The sequence below is a fragment of the Beta vulgaris genome, chromosome 7 (genome assembly GCF_026745355.1).
Source record: "Beta vulgaris subsp. vulgaris cultivar EL10 chromosome 7, EL10.2, whole genome shotgun sequence".
Classification (NCBI taxonomy): Eukaryota; Viridiplantae; Streptophyta; class Magnoliopsida; order Caryophyllales; family Amaranthaceae; genus Beta; species Beta vulgaris.
This window is the reverse complement of record NC_079208.1, coordinates 1,687,146-1,702,242: the sequence shown is the minus strand read 5'-3', so window position 1 is coordinate 1,702,242 and position 15,097 is coordinate 1,687,146. Positions and strand designations below refer to the sequence as shown.

The 15,097-nt window shown below is 37.4% G+C and overlaps 2 protein-coding genes across 2 annotated transcripts; one reads left to right on the top strand and one right to left on the bottom strand.

Moving 5' to 3' along the window:
- The first annotated feature begins 944 nt into the window (after window positions 1-944).
- LOC104898221 (magnesium transporter MRS2-1) lies at window positions 945-11,964 on the top strand. The gene is made up of 6 exons (XM_010685268.3): window positions 945-1,229; window positions 1,797-2,388; window positions 10,577-10,705; window positions 10,926-11,261; window positions 11,343-11,390; window positions 11,541-11,964. Exons 2-6 carry the CDS (start codon window positions 1,816-1,818, stop codon window positions 11,769-11,771), a joined length of 1,317 nt encoding a protein of 438 aa, XP_010683570.2. The 5' UTR covers window positions 945-1,229; window positions 1,797-1,815; the 3' UTR covers window positions 11,772-11,964.
- Window positions 11,965-12,586: 622 nt separating this feature from the next.
- On the bottom strand, window positions 12,587-15,064 carry LOC104898220 (pentatricopeptide repeat-containing protein At2g38420, mitochondrial). Its single transcript, XM_048634132.2, has 2 exons — window positions 13,420-15,064; window positions 12,587-13,287 (listed from the first exon to the last, which is right to left on the bottom strand). The coding sequence occupies exon 1, from the start codon at window positions 14,950-14,952 to the stop codon at window positions 13,423-13,425; it is 1,530 nt and encodes a 509-aa protein (XP_048490089.1). The 5' UTR covers window positions 14,953-15,064; the 3' UTR covers window positions 12,587-13,287; window positions 13,420-13,422.
- Between the last annotated feature and the right edge of the window lie 33 nt (window positions 15,065-15,097).

Here is a 15,097-nt window from a genome sequence, read left to right as displayed (position 1 = left end):
ATGACATGAACTTAATAATAAGACCCTGTTATTTACTTATTTTGGAGTAAACTTAACGAAATTGAACTTAATTAGTCTAAACTGAATTAAACTAAGATTGTGAAAAAAAAAAACAAGCAAAACTAGATGGAACTGAACAAAGATTGTGATGAAAAACTAGAGATGATCATGGATCTGGCCGGGTCAAGCCTTAAAAGAATTGTCCATTGGTCAGACTGGGCCAAAATTTTGTGCCCAAATCCCGCTATTTTGGACCAAAATCGGACTGGGCCAAAAAAATAGACTAAAAAGTCATTTTTGACTTGTCCAAAGCCCGTTCCAAAGCCAAAAAAACGGACTGGACCCGACCGCGGGCCAAAAATTCTGCCCAATATTCGGGTCGGGCTCGCGAGTTGGGCTTTTTTTTTATCAACTCTAGAAAAAACTAACAAAACTAGATTGAACTGAACTTAATTTTCATTAATTAAGTTCAAAAGAGCATGACCCAAATTTAGTTAATATATGTTAAGAAAAAATAAGACGAAGACAATCAGACATAATAGACAAAACTCATACTCCTTTCATTTACTTTTAATTTACTCACTTCAATTAGAAGGAGAAGCAAGTAGAAAGTACAAAAGTATAAAAGAAAAACTGAAAAGGTTGAGAGAAGAGAAAGGGAGTACAAAAGTCACGAAGGCAGTACAAAGTACAAAGAAGAGAAAGGGAGTTTCGAACCTATAATCTATCGTTCATAGCATCTCACTCTTAACCACTAGGTCAAGACATCATTGGTAGTAGAAGAGATTACGTGACAACTGAAAAGTAAGAAAGCAAAACCAAAAAATGAGTTAAAACATTACGTGGAAGAAAGGACAAAATATGTGCGACATGTTATCAAAATTAGAAAAAATGACCCTATGTAAATTAAAAAGAAATAGACCACAAAAGAAGTGTGTAGAGTAAAAAGAACTTGAGGAAGTACAAGAACAAAACAAGAAAAACCCGTCAAAAGAAACAAAATCGAGCAAAAGTAGTCTTCGACCCTAACCCTCGATCACAAATTACATCTCTCTTCACATTCATCCATTTTCAGCTTATCTATCTTAAAATTTGATAAATTTCTACACACAATTTCAGATTTCCAGCATCAATTTTACCTTTTCCGAATTTCAGGAGCAAATTCGAAGTGTGACAGAAAAGAAATTAAAGGATATTTTCGACAAATTGGATCTTCCGAAAATTTGAAGGTTTGTTTTAGATTGATTTTAATTTCAGTTTTTAGATTTTCAATTTAAGTAGCTTACACATATTTGAGTGAGAATTTAGAATTTGTTTGTTGATTTATCGATTTTTTTGACTGATACACTACTACTTAATGATGAAGTGTTGAAATGAACTTTTACTGAATTGATGGATTATACTTGTTTAGGCATCAAAAATTGGGTTTAGTTTATGTATGTTTGGATTATACTTAATTATGTTTGAAGATTGATTGAATTAGTCTTATTGTGGAGTGTTTTATAAGTGAAATGTTATAATTCGTCGATGATATGTTTGATGAGTTATATTATATTATTATGACTATAACTTTGATGATGGAATGTGGAGTTGATTGACCAAGCTCCTGTAAGAATTTTGCCTCCTGATGTTTCGAAATTTATGAACACGCGCGAGTTACTGAGCTTGGAGTAGTTAGCAGTTGTTGATTTTGTGCTGATTATGTTGGCAAATGGAGATTGTTAATTCTATGTATGATGGCAATTTATGTTATGGTACACATGTATATTTATAATTTTTGATCTCTTATATGGCAGGCTACGAAGCTTTGCGCTGATGGCAGAGCTAAAGGAGCCCCTCCTTTCAAGGAAACCTGCCTCAGCTGCAAACCTTAGAGAAATAGCGTATCATCCATCAGGTTCCGGACGTCCACCATTTCAAGGGATGGATGTTTTGGGATTGAAGAAGCGAGGGCAGAGCATTCGGTCGTGGATACGGGTTGATACTTCTGGGAATTCGGGGGTAATCGAAGTTGACAAATTCACAATGATGCGCCGTTGTGATCTCCCTGCTCGTGATTTACGATTGCTTGATCCGTTATTTGTGTATCCATCCACTATTCTTGGACGAGAGAAGGCCATAGTTGTGAATCTGGAGCAGATTCGTTGTATTATTACAGCTGATGAGGTTCTTCTTTTGAATTCCCTTGATAGCTACGTATTGCAATATGTTGTTGAGCTTCAAAGACGATTGAGGAATGCTGGTGCTGTTGAGACTTGGCAGTCAGAAGATGCTATGAGCCGAAGAGGCAGTAGAAACTCTGATACCTCATCACCTGATTACTTGCCCTTTGAGTTTAAGGCCCTAGAAGTTGCATTGGAGGCTGCGTGCTCTTTTCTTGACTCTCAGGTTTTCCCTCACCCTTTTCATAGGACAGTCAGTATGTACTGCAAAATTTGACCATACAAATGATGGTCTCTCCACCCCATTCCTATCTTGTTTATGCACAATAGTCTAACCAACTAATTCACTATAGAAGTGCAAAAATGTATAGACACACTTCTTGTCACTCATGCACTTCCGGTGCATATTTACTTTCCGCCAACACATATCTGAACTCTGTTATCTGCCATGGATTTGCTTGATCGGCTAAAACACAAACAAGAAAGACAAAAAGAAAATGAGAAGGATTGCATCATGGCGCATTGTTCCAATTAGTTAGTTAGGTCTGGTAGAGGTTGGAGAGGCTGCGATGTTAAGAATCACATGCTGGAAATATAGGCTTGTTTTAAAGAAAGCCAAGTAGTGATTGGAATGGGCTACGTAAAGTGATCAACAAATCTTCCTATATACTAGCAAAAATAACTAGATAGAGCATAATAGAAGGAACATATCGTAATATTAACCTGGCGAGAGGGGTAGTTAACACTTTGCTTAGCTATTTAAAGTAAAAGTATAAACTTTACGTGATATATGAATCTTCCAGACTCACCGTTTTCTGTCAATGTCATGTTATCAACTACTCCCTCCGTCCCAAATTATTTGCTACATTTGCTTTATCACAAAGACCAAGGAGGGAGTGGGGACCATTGCCATAACAAGAATTAACAAAAAAGCAAATAGGTAAATTGTGGGACCTATGTACTATATATGGAAATATTTACAAAAACCAAGGAGGGAGTGATGGCAAATTTGTAAATAATGTGTGGGACCTATGTACTATATATGGAAATAGTTGCAAATGTAGCAAATAAATTGGGACACACCTAAATGGCAAAATGTAGCAAATAAATTGGGACAGAGGGAGTAGTTCATATGACTATTTTTAATCTTTAGTATATCTCATCCTTTCTTATTATAAAGATCTTTCATCTCATTGTCTCCATTGCCAACTGTGTGGATCTTTTCACAAACATACCATTTACTACATCGCCTTCACTTTTCTCCAACCAGCATTGTTCTGAGGCAGGTTTTAGAAGTTCCCAGGTCAGACCATTAAGATGTTAGGGTCACTTTTAAGGTATATGATTCTTTTCAGGCTCTCTTGCCTCTATTTGTCGTAGCACTTCTAGGGGGGGAGGGGGATCTCCTCAGTTGCTGGCTCTTTACATCCTTTGCATCCTACTTGAGCTGTGGCCTGTGGGGTGATTGTTTTCTTGGGGGATAGTAGGTGGGTCTTTTATATAATCAATTGAAGGAGTGAGATAAAGAGGAAGCTGGTATGTGTAGATTGTAGTTTGTACCAGTTGTAAGAGATGCTTTGATAATTCTCTCACGATGGTGTTTTGGTGGATCTTTCCTTAGTGGAGATCTAGCTTACTTTGTGGGATACAAGCGACGGAACGGTGTCTGGCCATTTCCCTCTATTACCTTAGAGTAATTATTCCTCTATAGATTTACGCCCTTAAAATTTTTATAGTTATGTGGACTGCGCGTCCTAATAGGTTAAGACAAGAGTCATAGATTAAGCGTTCAGTGGAGAGATGTACAGGATTCCTTTTATAATGAACGAGGTATTTGCAAATGAAACATAGAAAGTGCGAATATAGATATACACATTAGATCAACTGTAAATGGAGAGATGCACATGATTACTTTTATAATTATCTTGGAGTCATCATTCGTCTATAGATTTACATATTAGATGTTTCGCGTGTGAAATAATAGTCGAATCAAAGTGTAAGAGTTATACTGCTAAAAATATGAGTTTATTAGAGATTCTGAATTCCTGATTGAGGAAGAGTAGTAAATGTTGGAAGATTAAATGGACGTGCACTAAAGAGGGGAACATGAGCCAAAATAGTCATGTCAAAGAGTTGTGCCAGTTCGGCTAGTCTTGGGTTCATATCGAGTTTGCTTCAAGTTTTTTGAGTCAGTTTTTTCTGTGTAATATACTCTCTCTGCCCCTCTTTATCTTTGTTGATTTGGTTTATGTAGAAGAATTTTATTGATGGAAGATTGAAGGTGTATTTCAACAAAAAAAACGAAAATTGAAGGTGTGGAGCAAAGAAGAATTTAGGTTGTATATGTCATGGAGCGAAATGGTTTTATTATCCTTGAGATTGACAAATTAGAGAGTTCTGATAGAGGAATCAAGAGTGCCACTGTGAGGACCTCCATAGCATGGGTAATTCTTCTAGGTCATGTACCCGTACCCGATTCGATAAGTTTAGTTGGGTACATGTACCCATTTCTATAATTTTTAATCTTGTCATTTTCCTTCCATGTACCTGAATTCGAACCCATACCCGAACCCATCTCTGTGCAACTTAGGTGAGGACTTTGAGGTAGAGGTGGAAAAGCTGAATGAGGAGAGTAGTATGTGTAAGAACTAAGAAGATAAAATTGACAAGCACTTAAAAGAGGAATTTGGTTAGCTTTTTTTTTTATTTAAATATTTTTTTGGAGGAATACTTTGGACTTTTTTTTTACATTTATACTTCGGGCTTGAGCCTACTGTTGTACCTGGTTTAAGAAGACGTTTGAGATTCTTGGATATTGCAGAATGATTTTTTTCCTTTGGTAGAATTTTTTCACTTTTGTAGATGTGGTCAAAGTCTCAAGGACAGTGATATTGAAAGATTTGAGGTGTTCTTTGCTACTGGGCCATGGGTAAAAGTAGGAGCTTTACTTCTATCAATGAAGTAGGAAGGATTAGTCGGCTACAGGCTTTGGGGCTATTATACTTATTACAAATGCTTGTATGATCTCTGTTTTGAGGTGCTTTCTGATAGGTTGGGTGTTTGTGTTTTTGAATATGATGATTTCCTTCCAAGGAAGAAAAGGTTGGATATTTATCATTGTTCAATTGTGATAGTTAATGCTTAGCAAAAAGGTATCATTTTAAAGCTTTAATCCAAGGAAGCTTATGACATGAATCATGATAATGTCATTGAGATAAAATAAAATTTGCGTGCTTGGTAAAGGTGGCATCGGTGTTGTCTTGTTACCTCATGTTTACCATGCTACATCTTAGTTTAAAGAGCGCGCCTTGCGCCTCCCTTTGCCTTCCTTGGTGCGCCTTATGCCTTTTAAAACTATGACCTTGTTTTTTTGGCAGGGAGGTCGCTAATCTTTTGAGTTCGTTATAGTGTTTTAAGAACTTATGCAGTGTCATGGTTCATGCACATTACCATTCATGCCGCCTTCTCATTTTTTTGATGATTGCTTTCCTGACCTCCTAAATGTAAGGGTTGATGGGAGGCTACTATATTCACGATCTCAATATTTTCCGTCGAAAGTTCTACACAAATCCTGAAGGGGTTGATGGGAAGCCACAAAATCATTGATGTTTGTTGCTATTTTGTACACTTTAAAGTTTTGTCCCAAATGAAACAGTTAAGATGCTATGGACACTTTCAAGGTAAATCAATCTTCTAGTTTATTTTCTTTCTTTGCTTGAATTATTTTTATGATGTCGGAAAGGCGGCTCCGTGGATTTATTGGTTTTCTCATGTTTGTGTCCAAGGCTCTTCCTCGAATCTATAGGGTTATTTGTGCTGTAGGTGGGGATAATCACTTGATAATACACAGGAGTGAGATAGAGGCGATTGGTGCACTAAGGGATTGCCACTTCTATGAGTAGCTTTGGTAATTCTACTATGATGGTCAGATGGTGATTAAATGGATCTCACCTCAGTGTATTGTGTATGCATTACCAGGATAGAGTGGTTTCATTTTCTAATATCCTGGGTTCATTCTCAATCTATAAATCTATACCCTATGATTGAGGACAAGTGCGGTAGATTGAGTGTTCAATCGAGGTGCACTAAAGAGGGAATTGTGATCTAGAATAGTCTTATCAAGGAGTTCGGTTGGGTTTGTAGTTTGTCTCTTAAGGTCTTCGTTGAAGCAAGGGGGTTATGGGTTTTGTAAGTAGTAACTACTAAGTGGAGACTTTAGCATGATTAACTAAGGGAGTTAAAGGTGGCTAGTCTGTTTATAGATGACCACTTGTATGAGAGGGTTAGATAATTCTTTTGTGATGTTGACTTAGTGTATCTCCCTTATGCATACTTAGCTTACTTTTGCGGGGGGAGGAGACCATGTGGCTTAAAGGATGGGTGTCTTTCTGTACTAATGATTGGTTGTCTCCAAAAGTAGTATGGGACTATGGGATATGGGATATGGGATATGGGCCATAGGGGATATAGTGGTTTCTGATCATGTCTCTATGCACTTCGAGTCATCCTTCCCTTGGTGTATAGATGAAACCGTTTAAAGTTTTAAATCTCAGGTGGGTTTGTTATTCTACTCTTTGGGACAAGAATGGTAAATTGAACAGAGTGTTCAATGGAAGGCGCTTTGATGAGTTGGTTTACGAAAAGCTAGACTTTTGTCAATGCATTTTGGGGAATTCAGGTCAAGCAACATGAAATGGCTCTTGTCCATTGTTACATGGAACGCAGAACGTTCCGAAACATGGCACGGAAATGGGAGCGCAGAATGCAGCCTCTAGAGTAAACCAGATGGACTCCTAGACCACGTACCATGTTCCGGGACGCATCCCCTGGAACGTGGCCACGTACCACGTTCCTGGTATCAATGCTCTAGTCATTCCTAAGATTGGCAAGGAAGTGAGTGCTACTGTGCTAGTGAAGTAAGAGTTCATAAAGGGCAAGAGAGCTGTAATTAGGAAGATGAGTTGTGATGGAAATTAGGAAGACGAGCTGTGATGGAGAACCTGACTGCAAAAGAGTAGTTTGTATGAGAAGATGACATTGACATGGATTGCAGAAGTAAATATGATCTACAACAGTTTTGTCAAAGAGTTGGGTTAGGTATGATAATTTTGGGTTCATATCAGGTTTGTTTTTGCTTTTGGGTCGATTTTAAGTTAAATTCATTTCTGGTTGTGAACCCAATTCTTTATTCTTTACATTTGAGATCAAAACATCATCTCACAATCTCAGATATTCTAAGTGTTGGGTCTATTTTCGAGTCAAAATCCAATTTTCATTTGATTTCATGGTGTTTATTGAGGTTTAATTTGTCTTAAAAAATAGACACATTAGATTTCAAGAGGGTCAGGTTTACTTATTATGTCGATTCATGCGAGATATTATCCCTTTTTCTTTTTATGGGTTGTGACTTGTGAGTAGGAGGCAAGTAAAGTTTTTATTACAGAGTTTGAAGGTAAAGTTGGTTTGGCTAAGAGAGCAGAATGCTCTTCCAATATAGAATTCCTCTATCTATGAAAACCTTTTGAAGGAGGAGTATTTTTGTTGAATGTTTGATGACTTTGGTGTGGAGCCCTCTGGATAGCATTTTGTTTGAAAGACTTTTTGAGATTGGTGGGGTTAAAAAGAGTTTTCCTTTTTTCTATTTTCTCTCCCCTCCTTGTAGAGTTTTATTAGGATGCAATTAGGATCTCTTTCAGGTGTTTCGGGGAGTTATCCGTGATGGGATGTGTCATTTATTAGGGATCGATTTTTCTCGTTGTAGAATTTTGTTAGGATGTAATTTAGTATATCTTTTAGGTATGTCAAGAGTTGCCGATGTTGGGATACGTCTATGTAGAAATGTTAATTACAAAGGATTATTTAGCTTGTGAGGGGATTTGGGGCAAGTAGTTGATCACTGATGTTTACAGGATCTCAGTTGAAGTGCTTGTGGTTAATTGGGTGTTTCACTTTAAAGTATTATGCTTTAATGGTAGAATGGAGGCAAATGTTGGATGTGTATCTTATTGGTAAGAGGGATATTTGATAATATGCAAAGATGGGGTTTTTGATATTATCAGTAAGCAGATTTTGAGAAAACCTGTGATAGAATTTTTGGAGATTCTTACATAAGGTTTTTGAGAGAAATGGCCTTGGGCTTTTGTAGAAATGATGGCTTTGGGTTGTCTCTCTACTTCCTTTTCCAATGCTAGATAATGATCATCCTAGGAGGTGCCTTTGAGCATATCTTTGGGCGAGGAGGCTGGTGAACCCTTTGCTCTCTATATTATGTGTTACTTTAGTGGCTAATGCTTTCTGAGGGGGAGGAGCTTGCCATAATTCTTGTTGTCTTCGTAGGGAGGAGGTTCTAAATAGGGATTGCTACTCTTTCTCTTCGTTGATTCAGAGATGTTTGAGAATAGTCTAACTCCTGTGTCAGGGTTTCAGATTAAGTCATTCAAGTCTAGCGTCATAGAGATTGATAGTTGTGCTGATTTTTTATTTTGGGTTTTATTTGAAGCGACAACTTATCTCAGGCTTTCTGGTGGTAATCCTACAAAGGGCCCTCTTGGAATTTTGCTGTTGATAAGTTGATAAGAGCCTAAGATGATGGTACTCTAAAGGTGTATATTATTTTAGGGTTTCAAATTTAGTTGTCTTTTCTCTGTAACATATGTATCTTGTACTCGTCAAGCTTTTAATAGGTTTTTATTGGGTAGGTTAGGAAATAGTGAAGGGATCCTTATTAATGATGCCGAGGTTAGGATTGAACTTCTAAGGCCAAAGAAGAGATTTTGGTTTCAGCAATGTTGGTCAAAGATCATCCTGTCTTGTGGCTGTCTGGCGAGTCAAGTCTTCGACAAAATGGTCATGATTATAAGGTTCATGCTTTTTATGGTGTTTGGTAACAGCCTCAAATACATGAGTGTTTTTTCATGCATTTCGTTTTTCGCGCTTTTATGCCATTACCCAGAGAATGTTATGTTCAAAACACTTATATCTTCTTGGAAAGTGTTTGTCCAAACTTCTGAAACTTTCATCTAAGGTGGGATCCTCCTGATGAGAACAAGGAGAGTGAAGAACACTGACATATGAGTTTACTTGCCTCAGTTGTTTTGACAAATTTACCCTGATGACTAGCTCACTCTAGCAGGCATCATCTCCTTTAGCTCCTACAAATTTCTCTAGTTAACCCAAAGCGCACAATCTGACTATTATCATCTAATACATTTATATGTAATTAAAGTGTCGTTATAGTTTCAAATATTATCTTAGTTCAATGTATTGCAAGCTTGTAGCATTTGTAGTCAAATGTATGTAAACATGGGATTTTCTGGAAGTATGAAGAACTTTTAACATAAATTGTAAGATGTAGCGGGCCACAGGCGCATAGTGGGTTTGGGGGGGGGGGGGGTGATCAAAAAGGCCAGGGGTAGTCCTGCTGAGCCAAATAGTTTGAGAGAAGTTAAGAAATCATCTGTTTGTTTGTGAGATTGTTCCGGAGTGAGTTTTTGAGATCATGTGGCCGTAATGATTGTTTTATAATTTCAAGAGAAGAAGATTGTTTTTATATGGTCACGTGAAGCCGTTGATGTCGTGTTCTTTTGATATTTGATTGATGTTACTTTATTTTTTTGCCTTTTTGGTTGTCATCTGCAGTTCAATAAGAATGTTCTGTTGTGTAAGCTTGATGCTCTTTCATTTTTTAAGCCAAATATTCTTTTGTATGGCTGTCATCGTGCACAGGCACTCATTTTATATTATTTTTGTGTCGTTTTGAATGCGTTTACCTGAAGGATTGGGCTAGGCAGGGTTGTATGTTCGCGGTTTATGTAAGCTCGATATATTTCCATACAGTTTTTGCTGTTACAGCCACCGGGATACATTTATAGCCAATATGATATTTGTACTTCTAATACTAATTGCATTCTAACATGGGTGGACAGATCTTGTTAGAAGTAAGGCAATCTATGTATAATTGCCGGGACTCTTGCAAGTCTGAATTCCTCTTAATTTAGTTATAACATGTTGTGCCAAAATTAAGATATCTACTGCTCTCTTTGCCTTCTTTTAATTTGTCACTAGGATCTGCATTATGGAGCTCAGGGATGGTCGCTGTTTGAATTGCTTTAATAACTTTGAGCATTGTTGTCCAGATATGTTAGATTGGTTGCAGCACATAACGGTTTAAGGAATTAATTTTGGATGAATGAAGTTCAAATGCTCAGAGCTTTTATTTGTGAACAATTATGCATGTTTGAAAGTGCTAGATTGTGGGGCTACGTGTTGTGTGAATGTTGAGGATAGTTCCCATCTTGCAACTGCTATAATAGCGGGTGTTTAGATTTGCTCTAACTGATAGCCTCCCATTTGCTGTATAAGTTCAAAGCTGTTTAGGTTTTATGGTTCCTCTACCTTGTTTATGAATTGGCCAGGCATCTGAACTAGAGATTGAAGCATATCCACTGCTTGATGAACTAACATCGAAAATCAGTACCTCAAACTTGGAACGAGTACGTCGATTGAAAAGCAGACTTGTTGCTTTGACCCGGAAAGTGCAAAAGGTACTGTACAGTTATTAGGCAAACCATTTTGTTTTAAAAGCTTTTGGTATACATTAAAGAACGCATATAGCTGTTCCGGGGTGGAACTAACTAGAAGCAGCTAATTTCTTATCATTGGTTCTGCAAGTTTTCTTCCTCAGAAAAGCTATGAACTTGGCTTAGATTTTGTTCCAAACATAACAGTTATTGTGAACCTCGGATTTATTCTCTTCCCTTTTAGGTTAGGGATGAAATAGAGCAGCTAATGGATGATGATGGGGATATGGCAGAAATGTATCTTACAGAGAAGAAGTCACGGATGGAGTTGACAATGTATGGTGAACAATCAATATTAGGGTTGAGATCAAATGACGGTGCAGTGTCCATATCTGCTCCTGTTTCTCCTGTTTCCTCTGCCTTCGATTCACGAAAATTAGATAAAAGCTTCAGCCTCTCAAGAAGCCGGCATGGAAGCATGAGAAGTTCAGAAACTGCTACTGAGAGTATAGAAGAGTTGGAAATGTTGCTGGAAGCGTACTTTGTGGTCATTGATAGCACCCTTAACAAGCTTACATCAGTACGTTGAACTCACGTCTTGTTTATTTTATAAACATTCCTGAACTATTACTTACATGTTTTATATCTTTGTTCATTGTAGCTGAAGGAGTACATCGAGGATACAGAAGATTTTATTAATATTCAGCTGGTATGTGTGATTCTTGTTTATATTGGATAGATGAATGACTACTTAAGTCATTATTTCAAACTGTTAAAGCAGAAATTTTGGAGTCCGGAGACAATGCATTGGTGTAAATAAAATGTTTGTAATTTTATTTCATTTACTTTTTACGTGCAGGATAATGTTCGTAACCAACTGATCCAGTTTGAGTTACTGCTAACAACTGCAACTTTTGTTGTTGCCATATTTGGAGTGGTAGCAGGAATCTTTGGCATGAATTTCGAGATTGAATTATTTAATTATCCTGACGCGTTCAAATATACTCTCCTCATTACAGGATTTACTGGGCTCGTTATATTTGGTTCATTTTTATGGTTCTTCCGATACAAAAGGCTTATGCCGTTGTAAATGCCTCTTACCTGCGAAGATGGGAAATAAACAAATGCCGCAGCAATTCTTTGCGATTAGGTCTCATCAGCACTAAATCTGTTGGGCCAATTACAAATATTCTCTTGATGTACTTATATTTTCGCTCATTTTTGACGTATTATGTGCACTCCTGATTCACTTTATCTTGTATATATAATCTCTATCTCTAGTATGTTGCTTTTCCTCTGTTTCAACCCGCTATTAGGAGACTGCCTCTCACTTTGAGAATTCAGTTCACATTCTTGAAGTTAACTCAGGAGTTTCGCTGATGTAAATGACTGGACTGACATTCTTGAAGTTAACTCCTTAGGAGTTTGGCTGGTGTAAATGGCTGGACATTCATTGTCGTCCGTTGTTTGTACTACTTCGGTTTCAAGTGATGGATGCTTTATTAGATCCACTTAACTTTCAGTGTTACTATCAATACTAGGAGTCGGAAAGAGAGTACGTAATTACTGATTGCATAAATAATTGATCAATAACGTGTATTAGATTGTGAGAAACAGATGTTTTAACTTAAAAGAGGGAGAGATTACTATTTTGGGACATGTTAAGAGAGTAATTGATCTTCTTTAGCAATAGAGAAATCAATTTTGTTCAAATATGAATATATTATCCTGATGTTTCTAAGCATGCCTCCTCGGAAGTACGCAAATAAAATGGTGTTCCCAATTGCAGCGGTTAAGAGGATAAAAAGAAGACGATTATTATGGAAGTTATTCTAGTGAAATCATGATATATTTTGATCACGAGAAATTAAGGCAATGTAACTCATCACAAACGTGAATTGGAAATATTGAAAGTGTAAATTACACTCTTAAATAATTTATTTTGTTGCAAAAGAGGGAGAAACCCAAGCTAAGAAACAAAGAAACAGTAACAAGAAACGAAAACCAAATATTAAGGAGGTGAAGCGTAGGAAAGCCACGCGTCTACCGTCCTCATCTAACAGTCTACAAAGGAATATCTTTCAAGATCACGATCTCGTGAGGTTGAGCCACCCCATGGTTGGCAAGCCAATCTGCAACGACACTACTCAATGAGGTGCTCATTTTCTCCAACGTCTGCTGCTGGGGGATTATTAAGAGCTTGGACACGAGCTAAGTTATCTAGTTGGATTACCAGCTTGTTTATTTGTAAGTTTCTTGCTAGCTCAAGACCACGAGCTGTGAGCCTTAATTTCAGCTTCAAATGCATCACAATGCCCAAAGTTGGTCTTGCTTTAAATGCATTACAATGACCAAAGTTGGCGATCAAGGCGGGAGACTAAAGTACCATTTGAATACGGATCACAACTCCACCTCTGCTGGACCACGGGATGGTTTTGCCGCTACATCAGTATTCAGAACATACCATCCTTCAGGTGAACTATTCCTCGCCACTTGAATTTCTTCTTTCCTAGCATGTGTGAGAGTTGGCTCAACTATAGAGTTGTCCAGGCTTCTTCTAGTTTCGTCAAACCGAACTTGAAGAAATGCTTGGTCCCACGTATCATCTGGGATAATATGCAAAATGACAAATCTTAATGTTCCCGAGTGTCATTTAGAATACAATGCGACTTGAAACACGCATTACAATTCAATAACTTCATGGTTGCAAAAGTCATTTAGCGGATTGGAAAACCTACTCTTCAATCTTCGTGCAAGTTTGCCAAACTCGATAACACCACCCCCACATGATCAAGGTTAAGATTTAGCCCATGAAGAAGTGATTCCCATGACATAGAACCTGGTAGAACACCATGACTTGAAACTCCTTCAAGAGTATGTAACGCCTCTGATATAAGTCCTTCATGGCACAAACTACATACAATCTTATCAAAAGTACAAAACATAGGAAGGAAACTCTTGGACAACATTTCCTCCAACATCTTGCAAGCTTCAATAACTTCACCCCCAGTTACCAAAGCATCAAGCATCAACCTATATGAATGATCATTCAATTCAATACCTTTCTTCCGCATTTCACTCCACACTTCCCTTGCTTTACTCAACTCGTCAACCTTACAAAAAGCTTCCAAAACTGTATTATAAGTTATCAAATTGGGTGGGCAACCCAGCTCTTCCATGCTACCAATCATCAAATACGCATCATTGGCCTTCTTTTGTTTACCTAGGCCTTTTATGTACACATTATAAGTATGCACATCCGGAACCAAACCAAAAATGAGAAGTTCATCAAACAACTCTTCTACTCTACAAAACTCGCTTTCTTCAACAAGACCATAAAGAGCCATTGTGTAGGACTTAACATCAGGCTTAATACCCTCCCTTTTCATTTCAACTAAAACATCAAATGCATCTTTACCCTTTCCTTGTCTCCCCAAGAACTTGATCACACTGCAAAAATCCTCTTTACGAGGGCGAAACCCGGCTCTTTTCATGTCTTCCCAAACACACATTACCTCAATACTAGTCATATTTACACTCTTTTGTCTACACAACGACGACAAAACCATAGAATACATTCTCCCATTAGGGTGCAACTCATCATTAATCATGTAATTCAACAACTTAATAGCAAAATCAACCCTCCCTATTCTACAAAGACCATAAATCAATATCGAAAAACTCGATTCCTCTAATCGAATATTCATACATTTACTCTTTAACAACAATTGTGGAACAATTCTCAAACATTCTTTATTTCTACAAAGAATAAAAAGCAGAGAATTAAGTGAAAGCACAGTAGGAACACACCTGAACTTAGGTATCCTGTAGAACAAATCTATTGCTTCCTCAAACATTCCATTTTTCCCATAAACCTTAATCAAATCTACAAAAACCCATTCTGGGATATCGAAATTCTCAACATTTAAGAGATGAGAAAGAACATGATCAAGCTCATTGAATTGGGATTTTTGAATTAGGGTTTTGATAACAAAATTATAAGCACACAATGTTGGGTCACATTGGTAGGAAGCGAATGAATTGATGAGGCAATTGAGAAGATGAGAAGGGGTTTTAGGAGGGTTTTGGGTAGATTGTTGAATAATTGAATCTGGGTTTGAGGAAAGACATGATTTTTTTAGGGTTTGAAGAGCTTGTTGTTGGGTGAAAATGTAATGCCATCTAGTTTTGTAAGGAGAATGTGCCCATTTTCGCCTTCTTCTTAGAAATAAATTTGGGATTTTTTTGGAAGATGAAGAAGGTCTTATCATTAGTACTGTATAAACATAATACAGGAGAAAGAATGAAGAGAGCACAGAACTTCAGTGATGGAAACAAGGCGAAAGAATGCATTGACAATGTTGTCTCTTTAACAAAGATTGTCAACCTTTTGAGTTGTCCGTGTTTTACAGGAGA

Coding starts and splice junctions, on each gene's coding strand:
- LOC104898221 (XM_010685268.3), top strand. CDS start 1,816: ATGGCAGAGCTAAAGGAGCCCCTCCTTTCAAGGAAACCTGCCTCAGCT. Junction 2,389..10,576: donor GCTCTTTTCTTGACTCTCAG/GTTTTCCCTCAC, acceptor TGAATTGGCCAG/GCATCTGAACTAGAGATTGA. Junction 10,706..10,925: donor TGACCCGGAAAGTGCAAAAG/GTACTGTACAGT, acceptor CTTCCCTTTTAG/GTTAGGGATGAAATAGAGCA.
- LOC104898220 (XM_048634132.2), bottom strand. CDS start 14,952: ATGATAAGACCTTCTTCATCTTCCAAAAAAATCCCAAATTTATTTCTA.